Here is a 14,834-nt window from a genome sequence, read left to right on the forward strand (position 1 = left end):
GTTTAATTGTTTTTTGAAAGTGAGGTGGGGCAGACTCAGTTTTTAGTCAAAATAAGACTATCTTATTCAAGTCACACTTCCATTCAATTGTTTAAGATTCTGGTCAGGTTTAGCAATATGAGTTAGTTTTTTAACTCTTCTAGCAAGGCATATACCAGGGTATAATAGGAGAAAAGGGATAATCACAAATCCTATGTGTAGAACTAGAGTTCTTTCTCAGTATTTTTGAAGGATAGTGTGGGTGAAAATGATCATACTCATAGAAAGTGACCATACTCATAGATTTCTCTTTATATATTCCTCTGTATAAATAGATTACTTTCAAAAATTACTATAATTTCAAGAAATGGTATTTTCTCTCTCCTTTAATTAAAATATTCTTTTTTTGTCTAGGGATTCCTGGATATTCCTTGATTTTTTTGGAAAGTTCATGGTGTTTTGGTATTGATTTCTGAACCATTATTGCTTTAACTCAGCCTGTTTTAAAATTGGATTATGTTTATTTTTTTGTAGTATTCAAGAGGATAATAATGCAGATATACTCAAACATGTTCCAATTGTAAAAACTCAATTTCAGAAGCCAAAGCCAAATGTAGGAAAAGGAATTGGAAGAAAGGAAATGTTCTGTAGGGAAGAGGTACCAGAGGAGACACTTGCCTCTGAGGAAATGACAATATCTTTGAGAGAAATTGCAAAATTAGAAATCTCAACAAGGGAGAAGGTGTCAGTGGAGGGTGATACTATTAAGGAAATGGAGTCAGATTTAAAGGAAACTGGAAGAAGTGACACCTCTCCCAGGAAGAAGATACCAGAAATGATTGAGGTTGCTGTGGAAATGGAGACAGATTTCAAAGAAAGTGGAAAAGAGATTTCTCCAGGAAAGAAGATACCAGAGGTGACTATTGTCAGTGAGGGAAAAAAGACAGATTTGGAAGAAACTGGAAAAGGAGAAATATCCCTACAAGAAAATGCCCCAGAAGAAGTCACCACTGTAGGTGAAGTACAGACAGGATTGAAAGAAACTGGAAAAGAAAATTCCCTGAGGGAGAAGGTACTAGTGGGGATCAGTGCCTTAGGGGAAAGGGAGATTCATTTGAAAGAAACTGAAAAAGCAGGCGTTTCTCTGATGGAGACTGGATCAGGAACGGTGACTGCCATTGAGCAAACAGAGGCATATTTGAAAAAAACTGGAGGGGAAGTTTCCTTGAGGAAAAACAGATCTGAAGAGATCAGTGCTACTGAGGAAATGGTGGCAGATTTGGAAAACACTGGAAAAATAGATGTTTCTCTAAGGAAAAATGAGCCAGAGCAGACGGATACCTCAAGACAAACTGAAACAGATTTAATACAGACCAGTAGTGGTGACTGCAGCACTGTGCCCTCACGAAATGTCAAAGTATGTATTTTCCTGTCCTTTTTTTGGACTGCTATTTCAGAGTAAAAGTTTAAAAACAAGTTCATGATTATTGCCCTTCAGTTCAATAACATTTAAATTTTCTAAAAATCTGAAGTCTTTTTCAACCCTAAATTCTGTGCCTCAGGACCTTGGAGAATATTTCTCTCTATATTTTTCTAATTGTGGAAAAATTACTATTCTTAGGGGTTAGTTTGAAGTTAGTTATTTAGATAAAAGGAATATAGGAAATTGGAATATATGGAAATTTGTGCAAACTCTAATAAGTACATACATTGGAATTATTTCTTTTGAATATGTATAATCATTTTTCTTATTTCCAGCCCTATTCCATTTTAAAAGGTAGTTTTATTAAAAGCTCCCACTTATTTAAAGTTTTTCCTAATCTTTTTTTGGATAGGTAATGGCATTTAGATAGGTAATCATAATGTACTATATAAAAGAGTTTCCTGAATTCTGTTTTAACTTTTATAAATTAAATTTCATTTTCTTCAAAAACTTAGGAAGCAGACTTTTAGATTTTTTAAACATAAGTGTTTCGAATATAATAGATTTTTGTTTGTAATATATGACATGCTTAAGGAATCTTGAATATTTGCTAATTTACTGTGGTTATTCCTTCAGCATGCTAGCAGTGAAGTACTGCCCATGGTACATACACCTGTAGAAGAAACAACATATGTTGAAAAGGAAGTATCGAGTCCATCACATCATTCTTTTCAGACTTCTGAACTTGATAAAGTAGAAGAGCAGGGGATGCGGCCTCCAGATATTACACAGCAGTGTCCAGATACTAATTCAAGGTACAAGTATGCAGGCGTATTGCCATTTTTTCCCCCATATTAAACTTGCAGATATATTCAGGTTTGATTTTAATAAAGGTGTTGGGCATAGAGCCCAAAGAAAAGAGTAAAATCTATGGGAGGCATGATAAAATTGTATTTGTAAAGATAGCTTTAAGTGAAGTTTTAAGACATTAACATCTATAGTATGGAGAGAGACTTTTTAAATAGTTTTAGGAAGACTCGGAGAGAGGATTGAGGTCATTCTGATAGTTGATTGTGAAAATTATTAACAGGAAGATGTATGTAGCACATATTCTCAAGCAATACAGTGTTACAAGCTCATACTTGTGCAAAGATGGTGCAATTCCTAGATTTATACATGGATTGTTCTACTCAAGTTTTTTAGGACCTACCAAATACTCTGATTGGTAGATGTTTACTGCCAGTCTGTAAGGTTGTCTTAAGATTCTGCTTCCACTGCTTCTTCAAGTTCTTTAAAAAAAAAAAAAAAAAAGGAAAAGATTTATTTATTTATGCATATATGCATAAAAGAACTGGGGTATAGGCCAGAGGTGCTGAGGGTGAGAGGATTCACCAGAGAGAGTGGGGAGCAGAACAGGTGGATTTACTGAAATACACTGTTAAGGGGATCAGTGGGCGTGACAGGAGTGGTCCGTTACACCCTATGTGGGTTAGCTTCCTGCCTGGTGATTGAACTCAGGCCGCAGCAGTGAGAGCTTGACGGCACTGAGATTTAACCCCTGTGCCACCAGGGAGGCTCTCCTTCAATTCTTTTTTTTTTTTTTTAAAGATTTATTTATTTTATTTATACAAGCACTGGGTACAGTCAGAAGTGCGGGAGAGTGAGAGAATTCACCAGAGCCAGAGCTGGGAGCAGAGCAGGCAGAAGGACCGAAGCACACTGCTGAGGGGAGCAGCGGGCGGCAGGAGAGGTCTGCGTGCCATCCATGTGGGACCCTCCTCCGGGGTGGCCGGGGAGCAGCTGGGGATCGAACCGGCGCCGCAGAGGCTGCAGACAGCTTCGCAACCCAGCGCTCAACCTCTGCGCCACCAGGGAGGCCCTCTCCTTCAATTCTTTCTAAACCTTGATAATCTTTGTTTCAAAAGCAAACCTCTTCCTCAAGAACAGAAGCCATTTGAAGTTAAAACAGTACCTTTTGTGAGAAGCCGATTCAAAAAACCAAAACCAAACTTGGCAAGAGCAGCTTTAAAGAGAGAGACTATGGAAGCAGACAAATATGGACCTGGGAAGAAATTGGAAACTGATAAAATGGAGGCTGTTGTGATACAACAGAACAGTGAAAACACGAATACTCTTCCTTCTCAGCAGGTGAGTGACTTTTAAGATGGAGGTTTTTTTGTTTTAGTTATGGTTACTAAAATATAACACCTGCAATTAAATTTTACTAATATTTGCTCATAATTTTTACTCTGGGTAATATTGTTGTTATATTTAATAGGTGTTTTTGTTCCCACATGGTTTGTATAAGCATCTCCCATCTTTAATGAGGGTCAGTATATCATGGGAAGGAATTTATGAGGCTTGGATTCCCATTCAAGTCCTGACCTTTACTAGCTATGTGACCACATAGCCAAAAGAACCAGTTTCTTCATAGGAAAAGTGGGAATGATATTCTTTTATTTCACTGTGTTGTGAAGGTGAAGTGAAGTTAAAGGCTTGATCTGAGATAAAAGAGATATTTTATTTACTTCATTAACTTGCTGCACAACAGATTAAGATTGTGTGATACAGTAGACTTTGAAATGAAATGTTAATAGTCACAAGTTGAGGCTTCTAAACATACTTTCTTGAATTAAAATTCTTATTTCACATCTTAAGATAGCTTAGTTCTTTTTTTTTTTTTTTTTTTAAAGATTTTATTTATTTATTTATACAACCACTAGGTACAGTCAGAAGTGCGGGAGGGTGAGAGAATTCACCAGCGACAAAGGAGAGAGCAGAACAGGCAGACAGACAAAGTACACTGCTGAGGGGAGCAGCGGGCGGCAGGAGAGGTCTGCGTGCCATGTGGGACCCTCAACAGTGGCCGGGGATCGAACCTGCGCTGCAGAGGCTGCAGGCAGCTTTGCAACCCAGCGCTCAACTGCTGCGCCACCGGGGAGGCCCAAGATAGCTTAGTTCTTACTATGCTTGAACATTTATACTCTTTTGCCTAGTCTTATATTTTAAAAAGATAAATCATCTTTTCATTGATTTTTTTTTTTTACCTAGCTATAAAAGCTCTAAATTAGAAAAAGAAATAAAATATGAGTCTTTTATAATGTTTCATCTCTTCCAAGTTAATTTTGTGGCATTTTTATACTTTTATATATAAGCAACTTTTATAAATTTTTTAAAAAGATTTATTTATTTAACCATACAAGAGCTGGGGTATAGGCCGGAGGTATGGATTCACCATAGACAGAGTGGGGAGCTGAACAGGTGCATCTACTGTATGTAATTTTCTAGATGTTCAATATTATTATATTTCTAGAAATATAATTACTGGGTATTTAAATTTTTAATAGGTGTTTCCCTGTTGTCCTCTACAACAGCTCCCAATTTCTTCTTCTAATGGTGTATTGAAGTTCCTATTTCACTATATTTTTATCAGCTGTTCATGAAAAAATTTTTACGTGCCTTCTAGGATGTGACTTCTCTAATGACATCAACAGAAAAAGACAAATCAGGTCCTAGGCAGGAGGAGGCTGTGATGCTACCTTGTATACAGACTCAAAAGGACCTTTCAAGTTCTTGTGAAGTTACAGAGGAATCCAAGTCTACAGAAGCCCAGGAAAAAGAATCAGTTGTTTCTGTCAGGTAAACAGTGATAATTCATTGAAAATCTAAAAGAAAAGAGATACTTATTTTCAAATATTTTAGTTTTATTAAGATGTGTTAATGTATTTTAAAAGTGTATATAAAGAATACTTGGTTCATTTTTATTTATGTTTTTATTTATAAGCAGTTATAATTAGCTGCTTAAGATCTTATACAATACAATATAGTCACACCATTTTGAAAATTGTAGTAGGTAAAATACATATAACGTAATAGTTGCCATTTTAACTATTAAGTGTATAGTCCAGTGGCAGTAAATACATTCATACTGTTTTGCAGTCATTACCACCATCTATCTCTAGAACTTTTTCATCTTCCCACACTGAAACTCTACCCATTAAATAGTAATTTCCCATTTTTCTCTTCCTCTAGTCCCTGGCAACCACTATTGTACTTTTGTCTTTGAATTGGACTACTCTAGATACCTCATAAAAGTTCATTATCTTGGGCCTCCCCGGTGGCGCAGCGGTTGAGCGCTGGGTTGCGAAGCTGCCCGCAGCCTCTGTAGCGCCGGTTCAATCCTCGGCTGCTCCCTGGCCACTGGAGGAGGGTCCCACATTGGCGCGCAGACCTCTCCTGCCGCCTGCTGCTCCCCTCAGCAGTGTACTTCGGTCCTTCTGCCTGCTCTGTTCCCCACTCTGGCTCTGGTGAATTCTCTCACCCTCCCGTGCTTCTGACTGTACCCAGTGCTCATATAAATAAATAAATAAATCTTAAAAAAAAAAGTTCATTATCTTTTGAGACTTGAAGTAACTTTTCTTTTTTAAAATAAGACATATTTATATTCAGTAAGTAAGTTTTCTTTAATGGTAGAAAATATTTTTATGCAAAGTTTATTAGAAGAGATTTAAATTTTTGTATTTTAACAGTTTGCACCTTTTTATAGTCAAGTGCCATATTTTTTTTCCTGTTTCCCTTTCTAGGACGCAAAATATAAACACTTCGCAACAAGAAGAGAAGGGAAGCGTTACCCAAACTGCTCCACCAATAAGGGGCCGACTTCAGAGACCCAGACCAAATATAAGAAGAGCAGGACAAAGGCAAAGAGTAGAAAAAGGAGAAGCTAAAGTCATAACTAGTGATGAAAAAACACAAAAAGAGGAAAATAAAAAATTCCTGGCTGTGGTGAGTTTGAATTAAATTGATCCTTTTTATGCATATTGAATCATCAAATGATAGCTCAGACTTGGCTTAACATATAGGCATCTGACACTTATTCTACTCAATGAACACATAATATGTCTAGTTTTTGTTTTAGAATTTACCACTTTGGAATATTTTTGAGTGAAAATATATTTATTCTTTTCCTAACTTAGGAATCTATTCACTTTGAAAAGTCTGGTCACTCCAAAATAATATCAGCACCCAAATCACAACACTGAAATAACCACTGAAAACCCTTTGATGCATCATATATACATCAGTGCAACTATGTGTGCACAGTTATGTAAATTTAAATAATAAATTATTTGTATATTTTTTTGTGACTTACAGGTTGTCATTTGTATGGTACATAGCTTTCTGTGTTAACAGATAGGGAAATACTCCATTTTTAATTGCTGCATAATATTTGCTTCTGTGAATGATATTTTATACAATCTTTTTTTTTTTTAAAGATTTATTTATTTATTTATTTATTTATACAAGCACTGGGTACAGTCAGAGACATGGGAAGGTGAGAGAATTCACTAGAGCCAGAGCGGAGAGTAGAACAGGCACAGTGATGAAGTACACTGCTGAGGGGAGCAGGGGCAGGAGAGGTCTGCGCGCCATGTGGGACCCTCACCCGGCGGCCGGGGATCAAACCGGTGCTGCAGAGGCTGCGGGCAGCTTCGCAACCCAGCGCTCAACCTCTGTGCCACCGGGGAGGCCCCATTTTATATAATCTCTTAATAGTGGCTCTTTCAAAATAAGAAACAGATCTAAGTAGTTTAATTCCCGTTTTAACTAGTTCTTATTTTATTTTCCCTCTTTTCTCTAACATGAGAAATCTAGATTTAAAGTGATGATAGTCCATGTTTGAATCCCCCGAAAAAACTTTTTAAAAAAACATTAGAGCCTCCTACTGGTGCGAGGGGTTAAGTCTCAGCACTATGAAGCTATTGGCAGCCACTGCGGCAGGAGTTTGATCCCTGATCATGGAGCTAACCCACATGATGTAGCAGACCTCTCCTGTTTCACCCACTGCTCCCTTCAGCAGTGTACTTCAGTCATTCCGCCTGTTCTGCTCCCTACTCTGTCTCTGGTGAATCCTTCCACCACCACCCTACCTCTGGCCTACACCCCAGCTCTAGTATGTATAAATAAATAAAATAAATCTAAAAAAAAAGAAAATTTAAACAAATAAAAAAATAAATAAATAAATTAAACTTTTTGAAAGGGGATGGTTTACAATCAATGCTTATTTCAGTTTTTTTAAGTGTGTATAAAAAACTAAACATGTAAACATACTACTTCAGTAACCTTTGAAACTATGAGCTAGGCAATTTTGTTTGGGCAACAAACATAATATTGCTTATTTAGCTTGAGTCTTTTTTTTTTTTTTAAAGATTTATTTATTTTTATACAAGAACCAGGGTACGGGCCAGAGATGTGGGGTGTGAGAGGATTCACCAGAGACAGAGTGGGGAACAGAACAGGCAGACGGACTGAGTGCACTGCTGAGGGGAGCAGCGGGTGAGACAGGAGATGTCTGTCCCGCCATGTGGGTTTCTCCCTGGCTGGCCGGGAATCGAACTTGTGCTGCAGTGGCTGCGAATTACTTCATAGGTTGTGTATTAACCCCTGTGCTACCAGGGAGGCCCTAGTTGAGTCTTACTTTAAGAAAACAATACCTTTTTTAATGATTGAGATCTTTTACGTATGTTCTGTTAAAAAAAATGGCTTGTGTTCTACAGGGGAGGGGAAGGGAGAGGGCTCAAAACAAGGAAGGGAATAGCACAGGGGACCATGGGGATGGTGCATGGGTGAATTGGTGGTGAGAATTTTCATGGACTACACCTGAGAGGAGAAAGCATACATTGTACAAAAATGAAGAATGATGTAAAATAAATATAAATAAAATAAAATAAATGGTTTTGTCATTTTAGGCAAATTCTGCAGTTGGAACTGAAATTGAAGTTGTATCTGCCAAAGTTTCAGAATGTAGCATGAATGATATTCTAGATGAAAAGACAAGGTGAGTTTGTTTTTTAGAAAAGCATAAAACTTCAAAGATAAAGGTTGTTTTTTGTATAATTGATTTTATATAACTTTACATCTTGAAAAATTTATGAAAGGTCAAAGTGGTACTATTTATGACAGAATATTTTAATCTGCTTCAAATACTATAATAATTGTATGGCTGATGTTGTCTTAATTTATAATTATCTGAAAAAATTCCTCACTTTATTTTAAAACTAAGCTTTATAGTAGACAAGGTCCTAAAGTTCTTTGTATCATTAGAAATTTATAACCTACTAGCTAAAATTTTTTTTTTTTTTTAAAGATTTATTTATTTATTTATTTATACAAGCACTGGGTACAGTCAGAAGCGCGGGAGGGTGAGAGAATAAACCAGAGCCAGAGCGGGGAGCAGAGCAGGCAGAAGGACCGAAGCACACTGCTGAGGGGAGCAGCGGGCGGCAGGAGAGGTCTGCGCGCCATGTGGGACCCTCCTCCAGTGGCCGGGGAGTAGCTGGGGATCGAACCAGCGCTGCAGAGACTGCGGGCAGCTTCGCAACCCAGCACTCAACCACTGCGCCACCGGGGAGACCCTAGCTAAAATTCTTAAATAGAAAATGTAGTCAAGTACTTAAAACTATATGCTGTTTTACTTACTCATTTATTTTTTCTCTTTAATCTTTTTTTATTAATGAGCTATCATTATTTTACATCCTTCTTTGTTTTTTCACAATTCAGGACTTCTTCCCTCAGGTATCGTCATCATAGTTTTCCCAGCACCAAAGCACCCATAGTCCTCCACAGTAGTCCATTGTGCTCTCCTCCTTCCCCCCTTACGTGCTCTCCTGAATACTTCAGATCTTTGGTTTGTTTTCAAGGGTCGGTCTTAAAGTTTGTCTTTGTCTACTCCTTTGTTGGGTTTCTCTGTGTTTCACATATAAGTACAAATCATCCAGTATTTATCTTTCTCCATCTGGCTTACTTCACTTAAGATAATCCCTTCCAGTTCCATCCATGTTGCCCCAAATACCATGAGTTTATCATTTTTGATTGCTGAGTAGTATTCTACTCCTCTCACTGCCCCCCTCCCACCCCATCTTCTTGATCCACTCATCTGTTTGGGGGCATTTATATTGTTTCCATATCTTGGCTGTTGTAAATATTGCTGCTTATATTCTGTATTTAGAGCTGTGTCCCTGCCAAATGATAAGAGTGATCTTGTATAAGAACTGTACTAGTGGTTCCTATTTCAGCATTACCACTCTATTTTTATTTTTGCAGTATGCTTTATTGTTATTGATATAAAACAGGATGTGTTGTTTCTTTTAGTATATAAAGAAAATAAAATATCCTTTTCTGAGTGTAGTTCATGGTCCATCTAATTTTTAACACTGTATTTGTAACTAGAACTTGTTTTAGTGAAGTATTTATTAATTTTCCTCCAGGCCGTCTTCTGCACTTAAAAATCTACTTTGAACATTCTAGCTTCCTTTAATTACATAGAATAAACTTGCTTTTTGGGTGAGAAATAAGAAATGTTACTGTTTTATCAGTCTCTCTAGGTGAACTCAGAAATATTATTGAATCACCATCATCTAAACAAGTGATGCTGTTGATTTTGGATGACTTTAAATAGCTTGCTTTTATTTAGATGAGGTTCAGATTGGAATCTTTTTTGTTTTTATATGAATTTCACTTTTTTGTTTCCCTGTGTGTGTGTCTGTATTTCGATACCGTTTTTATTTTGACTGAGACCAATTTTACATTAATTTCAAGTTCCCTTATCATAATGGCCACTTCTTTATTTCTTTAAACTGGATGTTTAAGTGAAGGGTTAGGTTCTTGGAAATATTTTTCACTAAGATGCATTACAAAGATATTTGTTTTTCAAATACTATATTATACTACACTGGTGATTGATTATGCCAAGTAATTCATCTCTAATAATGATTGTAGAGGACACTTTCTGAGATGTTAATCTCCAGACGTTAGAGATGAACCTGTTTGTATGACTGTTTTTTTCCTAATTGCTGTTTGTGGATTTATTATCCAGGTATAATTTAATTATTTTTTAAAAAGATTTATTTATTTATTTTTTTATACAAGCACTGGGTACAGTCAGAAGCGCGGGAGGGTGAGAGAATTCACCAGAGTCAGAGTGGAGAGCAGAACAGGCAGACTGACGAAGTACACTGCTGAGGGGAGCAGCGGGTGGCAAGAGAGGTCTGCACGGCATGTGGGACTCTTGCCCGGTGGCCAAGGATCAAAATGGTGCTGCAGAGGCTGCTGGCAGCTTCGCAACCTAGCGCTCAACCGCTGCGCCACTGGGGAGGCCCTTTTTTTTTTTTTGGTTTTACAGAATGTTGCTGTTTCTTATGTGCTAGGCATTGTTGTAGGTGCTAACAATATGAGAGCAACACCGACTATTGAGACAGACAGAAATATCTTGTCCTTGTGGGCATTATTTTCCAATTGGGGAAACAGTTTATGAACAAAAGAACTAAGCTGAATAAATAAGTTTAGAAAAATAAAGCAAGTAGGAGAGTAGGGAGTATCATGTGTAGAATTTTCTTTTTAATTAGCAGTGATCAGAGATTGCTTCATTCAAAGGGTACCATTATAGAGAAGACCTAAAAGAAGTGAGGTATCAAGTCAAAGGGATGTTTAGGGGACCAGGGAATAACTGTTCAAAGGTACATAAGGCAGTGGGCCTCCCTGGTGGCGCAAGGGGTTAAGATGCAACCTATGAAGCTATCTGCTGCCTCTGCAGCATGAATTCGATCCCTGGCCAGCCAGGGAGCAACCCACATGGCGCAGCAGACCTCTCCTGACTTGCCCACTGCTCCCTTCAGCAGTGTACTTCTGTCAATCTGCCTGTTTTGCTCCCCACTCTGTCTCTGGGGAATCCTCTCACCCAACCCCACCCCCACTTCTGACCCGTACCCCAGCTCTTATATGCATAAATAAATAAATCTTTAAAAAAAAAAAGTACATAAGGCAAAAGCATGCCTGATTTTTATTTTAATTTAAATTTTATTTTTTATATTCCCCATACAATTATAACCCCCTTATTTTGACCCCAAACCCTCCCTTCCCCGCCCCCCACCACCATAGAGTGGCTCTGGTTCATAGTTGTTTGTCGATGTTGATATTTTCTTTCTTATAGTTATTCTTTTTCCTGGTCCTTTATTTAAGTTTTCTAGATTCCTGCTATGAGTGAGACCATCGGTATTTTTCTTTTTCTTTCTGGCTTATTTTGCTGAGCATGATCCCTTCCAGCTCCATCCATGTTACTGCAAATTGCTGTGTTTATCTTTTTGAATGCTAATATTCCATGGTGTATATGTACTGCATCTTCTTGATCCAGTCATCTATTTTTGGGCATTTGGGTTGTTTCCAAAGCTTAGCTATTGTAAACAGTGCTGCTATAAACATTGGGGTGCAGGTGCTCTTTGGAATTGATGTTTCTGTGTCCTTTGGGTAAATACCTAGGAGTGGAATTGGTGGATCATATGGAAGCTCTATGTTTAGTAGGTCAAGAAATCTCCACACAGCTCTCCATAGTGGTTGGACCAGTTTACACTCCTACCAACAGTGCAGGAGAGTTCCTTTTTCTCCACAACCTCACCAACATTTGTTGTTGCTAGTTTTTTTAATATATGCCATTCTCACTGGTGTGATATCTAATATTTTTGATGAACTACAAAGGAGCCAGTGTGAAGCCAGCAGATAAAATGTACCAAAGGTAAACGCTGAGCAGGGAGAGGGGCAGATTATGTAGGAATCTTAAGAAGATTGTTACTCTGTGTGAACTTTTTTTTTATTTATGCATATAAGAACTGGGGTACAGGCAAGAGGTGTGGGTGGTGAGAGGATTCACCAGAGACAGAGTGGGGAACAGAACAGGCAGACTGACCGAAGTACACTGCTGAGGGGAGCAGCTGGTGAGCCAGGAGAGGTCTGCTGCACCATGTGGGTAGCTCCCTGTCTGGGGCTTTAACTCGTGCTGCAATGGCTGCGGACAACCTCACAGTGCTGTGTCTTAACCACTTGTGCCACCAGGGAGGCCCTCTGTGAACTTTTTTTTTAAAGACTGGTGAACTTTGTAGTTAGCCTTTCGTAATGCTGTCATTTAACAGTTGACTACTAGACATAAGAATTTAAATGACTTGCTCAAAGTAGCACTGGTAATTTGCTCTTAAGCTTAGGTTTTTAGGACTTACGACATTCCGACTAGTAAATTCTTATACTTACATGGCCAGAGATTCCTAAGTTTCCCAATTCAGGAGGTTTATTCCACCTGTTAGCAATATTACAACTGATACTTTTCTTCAGAGTAAATATCTCTGTATAGTATTAAAGTTAGCTGATTCTTGTGTCCAGCATTTTCTTCTCCTTCTTACCCCTCAGCATACTTAGCTTATGTATGTATTTTATTCTTTTTTTTTATAAATTTTTATAAATTTTATTTTTATATTCCCCATACAATTGCAACCCCCTTATTTTGACCCCAATCCCTCCCCTCCCCGCCCCCCACCCCTCATAGAGCATCTATGGTTCATAGTTTTTGTTGTTTTTGATTTTCACTTTCTTATAGTTATTCATTTTCCTGGTCCCTTATTTAAGTTTTCTAGATTCCTGCTATGAGTGAGACCATCTGGTATTTTTCTTTTTCTTTCTGACTTATTTCGCTGAGCATGATCCCTTCCAGTGCCATCCATGTTGCTGCAAGTTGCAAGTGTTTATCTTTTTTGAATGCTGAGTAATATTCCATGGTGTATATGTACCACATCTTCTTGATCCAGTCATCTATTTTTGGGCATTTGGCTTGTTTCCAAAGCTTAGCTATTGTAAACAGTGCTGCTATAAACATTGGGGTGCAGGTGGAATTGATGTTACAGTGTCCTTTGGGTAAGTACCTAGGAGTGGAATTGCTTGATCATATGGAAGCTCTATGTTTAGTAGGTCAAGAAATCTCCACACAGCTCTCCATAGTGGTTGGACCAGTTTGCACCCCCACCAACAGTGCAGGAGAGTTCCTTTTTCTCCACAACCTCGCCAGCATTTGTTGTTGCTAGTTTTTTTAATATGTGCCATTCTCACTGGTGTAAGATGGTATATCATGGTAGTTTTTTTTTTTTTTTTTTTTTTTTTTTTAATTTTCTAGAGGCATGTCTTATTTATTTATTTATTTGTTTGGTTGGTTGGTTTATACATGCACTGGGTACAGTCAGAAGCGCGGGAGGGTGAGAGAATTCACCAGAGCCAGAGCGGGGAGCAGAGCAGGCAGAAGGACCGAAGTACACTGCTGAGGGAGCAGCGGGCGGCAGGAGAGGTCTGCGCGCCATGTGGGACCCTCCTCCGGTGGCCGGGGAGCAGCCGGGGATCGACCGGCACCGCAGTGGCCGCGGGCAGCTTCGCAACCCAGCGCTCAACCGCTGCGCCACCGGGGAGGCCCTCTCATGGTAGTTTTGATTTGCATTTCCCTGATTACAAGTGATGTTGAACATTTTTTCATATGCCTGTTGGCCATTTGCATTTCCTCTTCAGAGAAATTTCTTTTTAGCTGTTCTGCCCATTTTTTTGACAGGATTATTTTCTTTGTTGTTGAGTCTCATCAGCTCTTTGCAGATTTTTGTGATCAGTCCTTTATCATTAGCGTTGTGTGCAAAAATGTTCTCCCAGTTGGTGGGGTTTCTCTTTGTTTTTGTTATTCTCTCTTTTGCTGTGCAGAAGCTCTTTAATTTGATGTAGTCCCAGCTGTTGATCTTTGCCTTCACTATCACTACTTTGGGTGATGTGTCTGTAAAGATGTCTTTGATGTGCATATCACGTAGTGTTTCGCCTATATTTCCTTCTATGTATTTTATGGTTTCAGGTCTTATGTCTAGTTCTTTAATCCATTTTGAGTTGGTTTTTGTGTATGGTGTGAGGTAGTAGTCAAGCTTCATTCTTTTGCATGTAGCGACCCAGTTTTCCCAACACCATTTATTGAACAAACTTTCTTTGCTCCAATGTATATTCTTTGCTCCTTTGTCAAAGATTAGGTGACCATAAATCTGTGGGTTTATTTCTGGATTTTATATTCAACTTCATTGGCCTGTGTGTTTGTTCTTGTTCCAATACCATGCAGTTTTGATGATTATGGCTTTGTAGTATAGTTTGAAGTCTGGGAGTGTGATGCCTCCATTCCCTTCTTTTTTTTTTCAAAAGAGCTTTGGCTATTTGGGGTTTTTGGTGATTCCATATGAATTTCATCAATAATTGTTCTATTTCTTTGAAGAATAACATTGAAATTTTTATTGGAATAGCATTGAATCGGTATATTGCTTTTGGTAGGATGGCCATTTTATAATGTTTATTCTTCCAGTCCCTGAGCAGGGGATGTCTTTCCATTTATTTGTATCTTCTTCTATTTCTTTTAACAGTGTTTTATAGTTTTCGTTGTATAGGTCCTTTACCTCTTTTGTTAGATTTATTCCCAAGTATTTGATTTTTTTTTGTTTCAATAATAAAAGGGATTTTTTTTTTCATTTCTTCTTCTTCAGATTTATTGTTTGTGTATAGGAAGTCTACTGACTTTTGTGTGTTGATTTTGTATCCTGCCACT

At 38.1% G+C, this 14,834-nt stretch overlaps 1 protein-coding gene across 1 annotated transcript in view; it reads left to right on the forward strand.

The window, feature by feature from the left end:
* Positions 1-14,834, forward strand: part of BDP1 (B double prime 1, subunit of RNA polymerase III transcription initiation factor IIIB) — a 79,294-nt gene that overhangs the window by 33,023 nt on the left and 31,437 nt on the right. The window contains exons 17-22 of the mRNA XM_037529078.2: positions 514-1,396; positions 2,039-2,217; positions 3,328-3,550; positions 4,869-5,041; positions 5,986-6,187; positions 8,152-8,240. Coding sequence (XP_037384975.1) covers positions 514-1,396; positions 2,039-2,217; positions 3,328-3,550; positions 4,869-5,041; positions 5,986-6,187; positions 8,152-8,240 — 1,749 coding nt within the window. The remainder of the gene's footprint in view (positions 1-513; positions 1,397-2,038; positions 2,218-3,327; positions 3,551-4,868; positions 5,042-5,985; positions 6,188-8,151; positions 8,241-14,834) is intronic.

The sequence above is a fragment of the Talpa occidentalis genome, unplaced genomic scaffold (genome assembly GCF_014898055.3).
Source record: "Talpa occidentalis isolate TD23 unplaced genomic scaffold, MPIMG_talOcc4v2.1 talOcc4.6, whole genome shotgun sequence".
Classification (NCBI taxonomy): domain Eukaryota; kingdom Metazoa; phylum Chordata; class Mammalia; order Eulipotyphla; family Talpidae; genus Talpa; species Talpa occidentalis.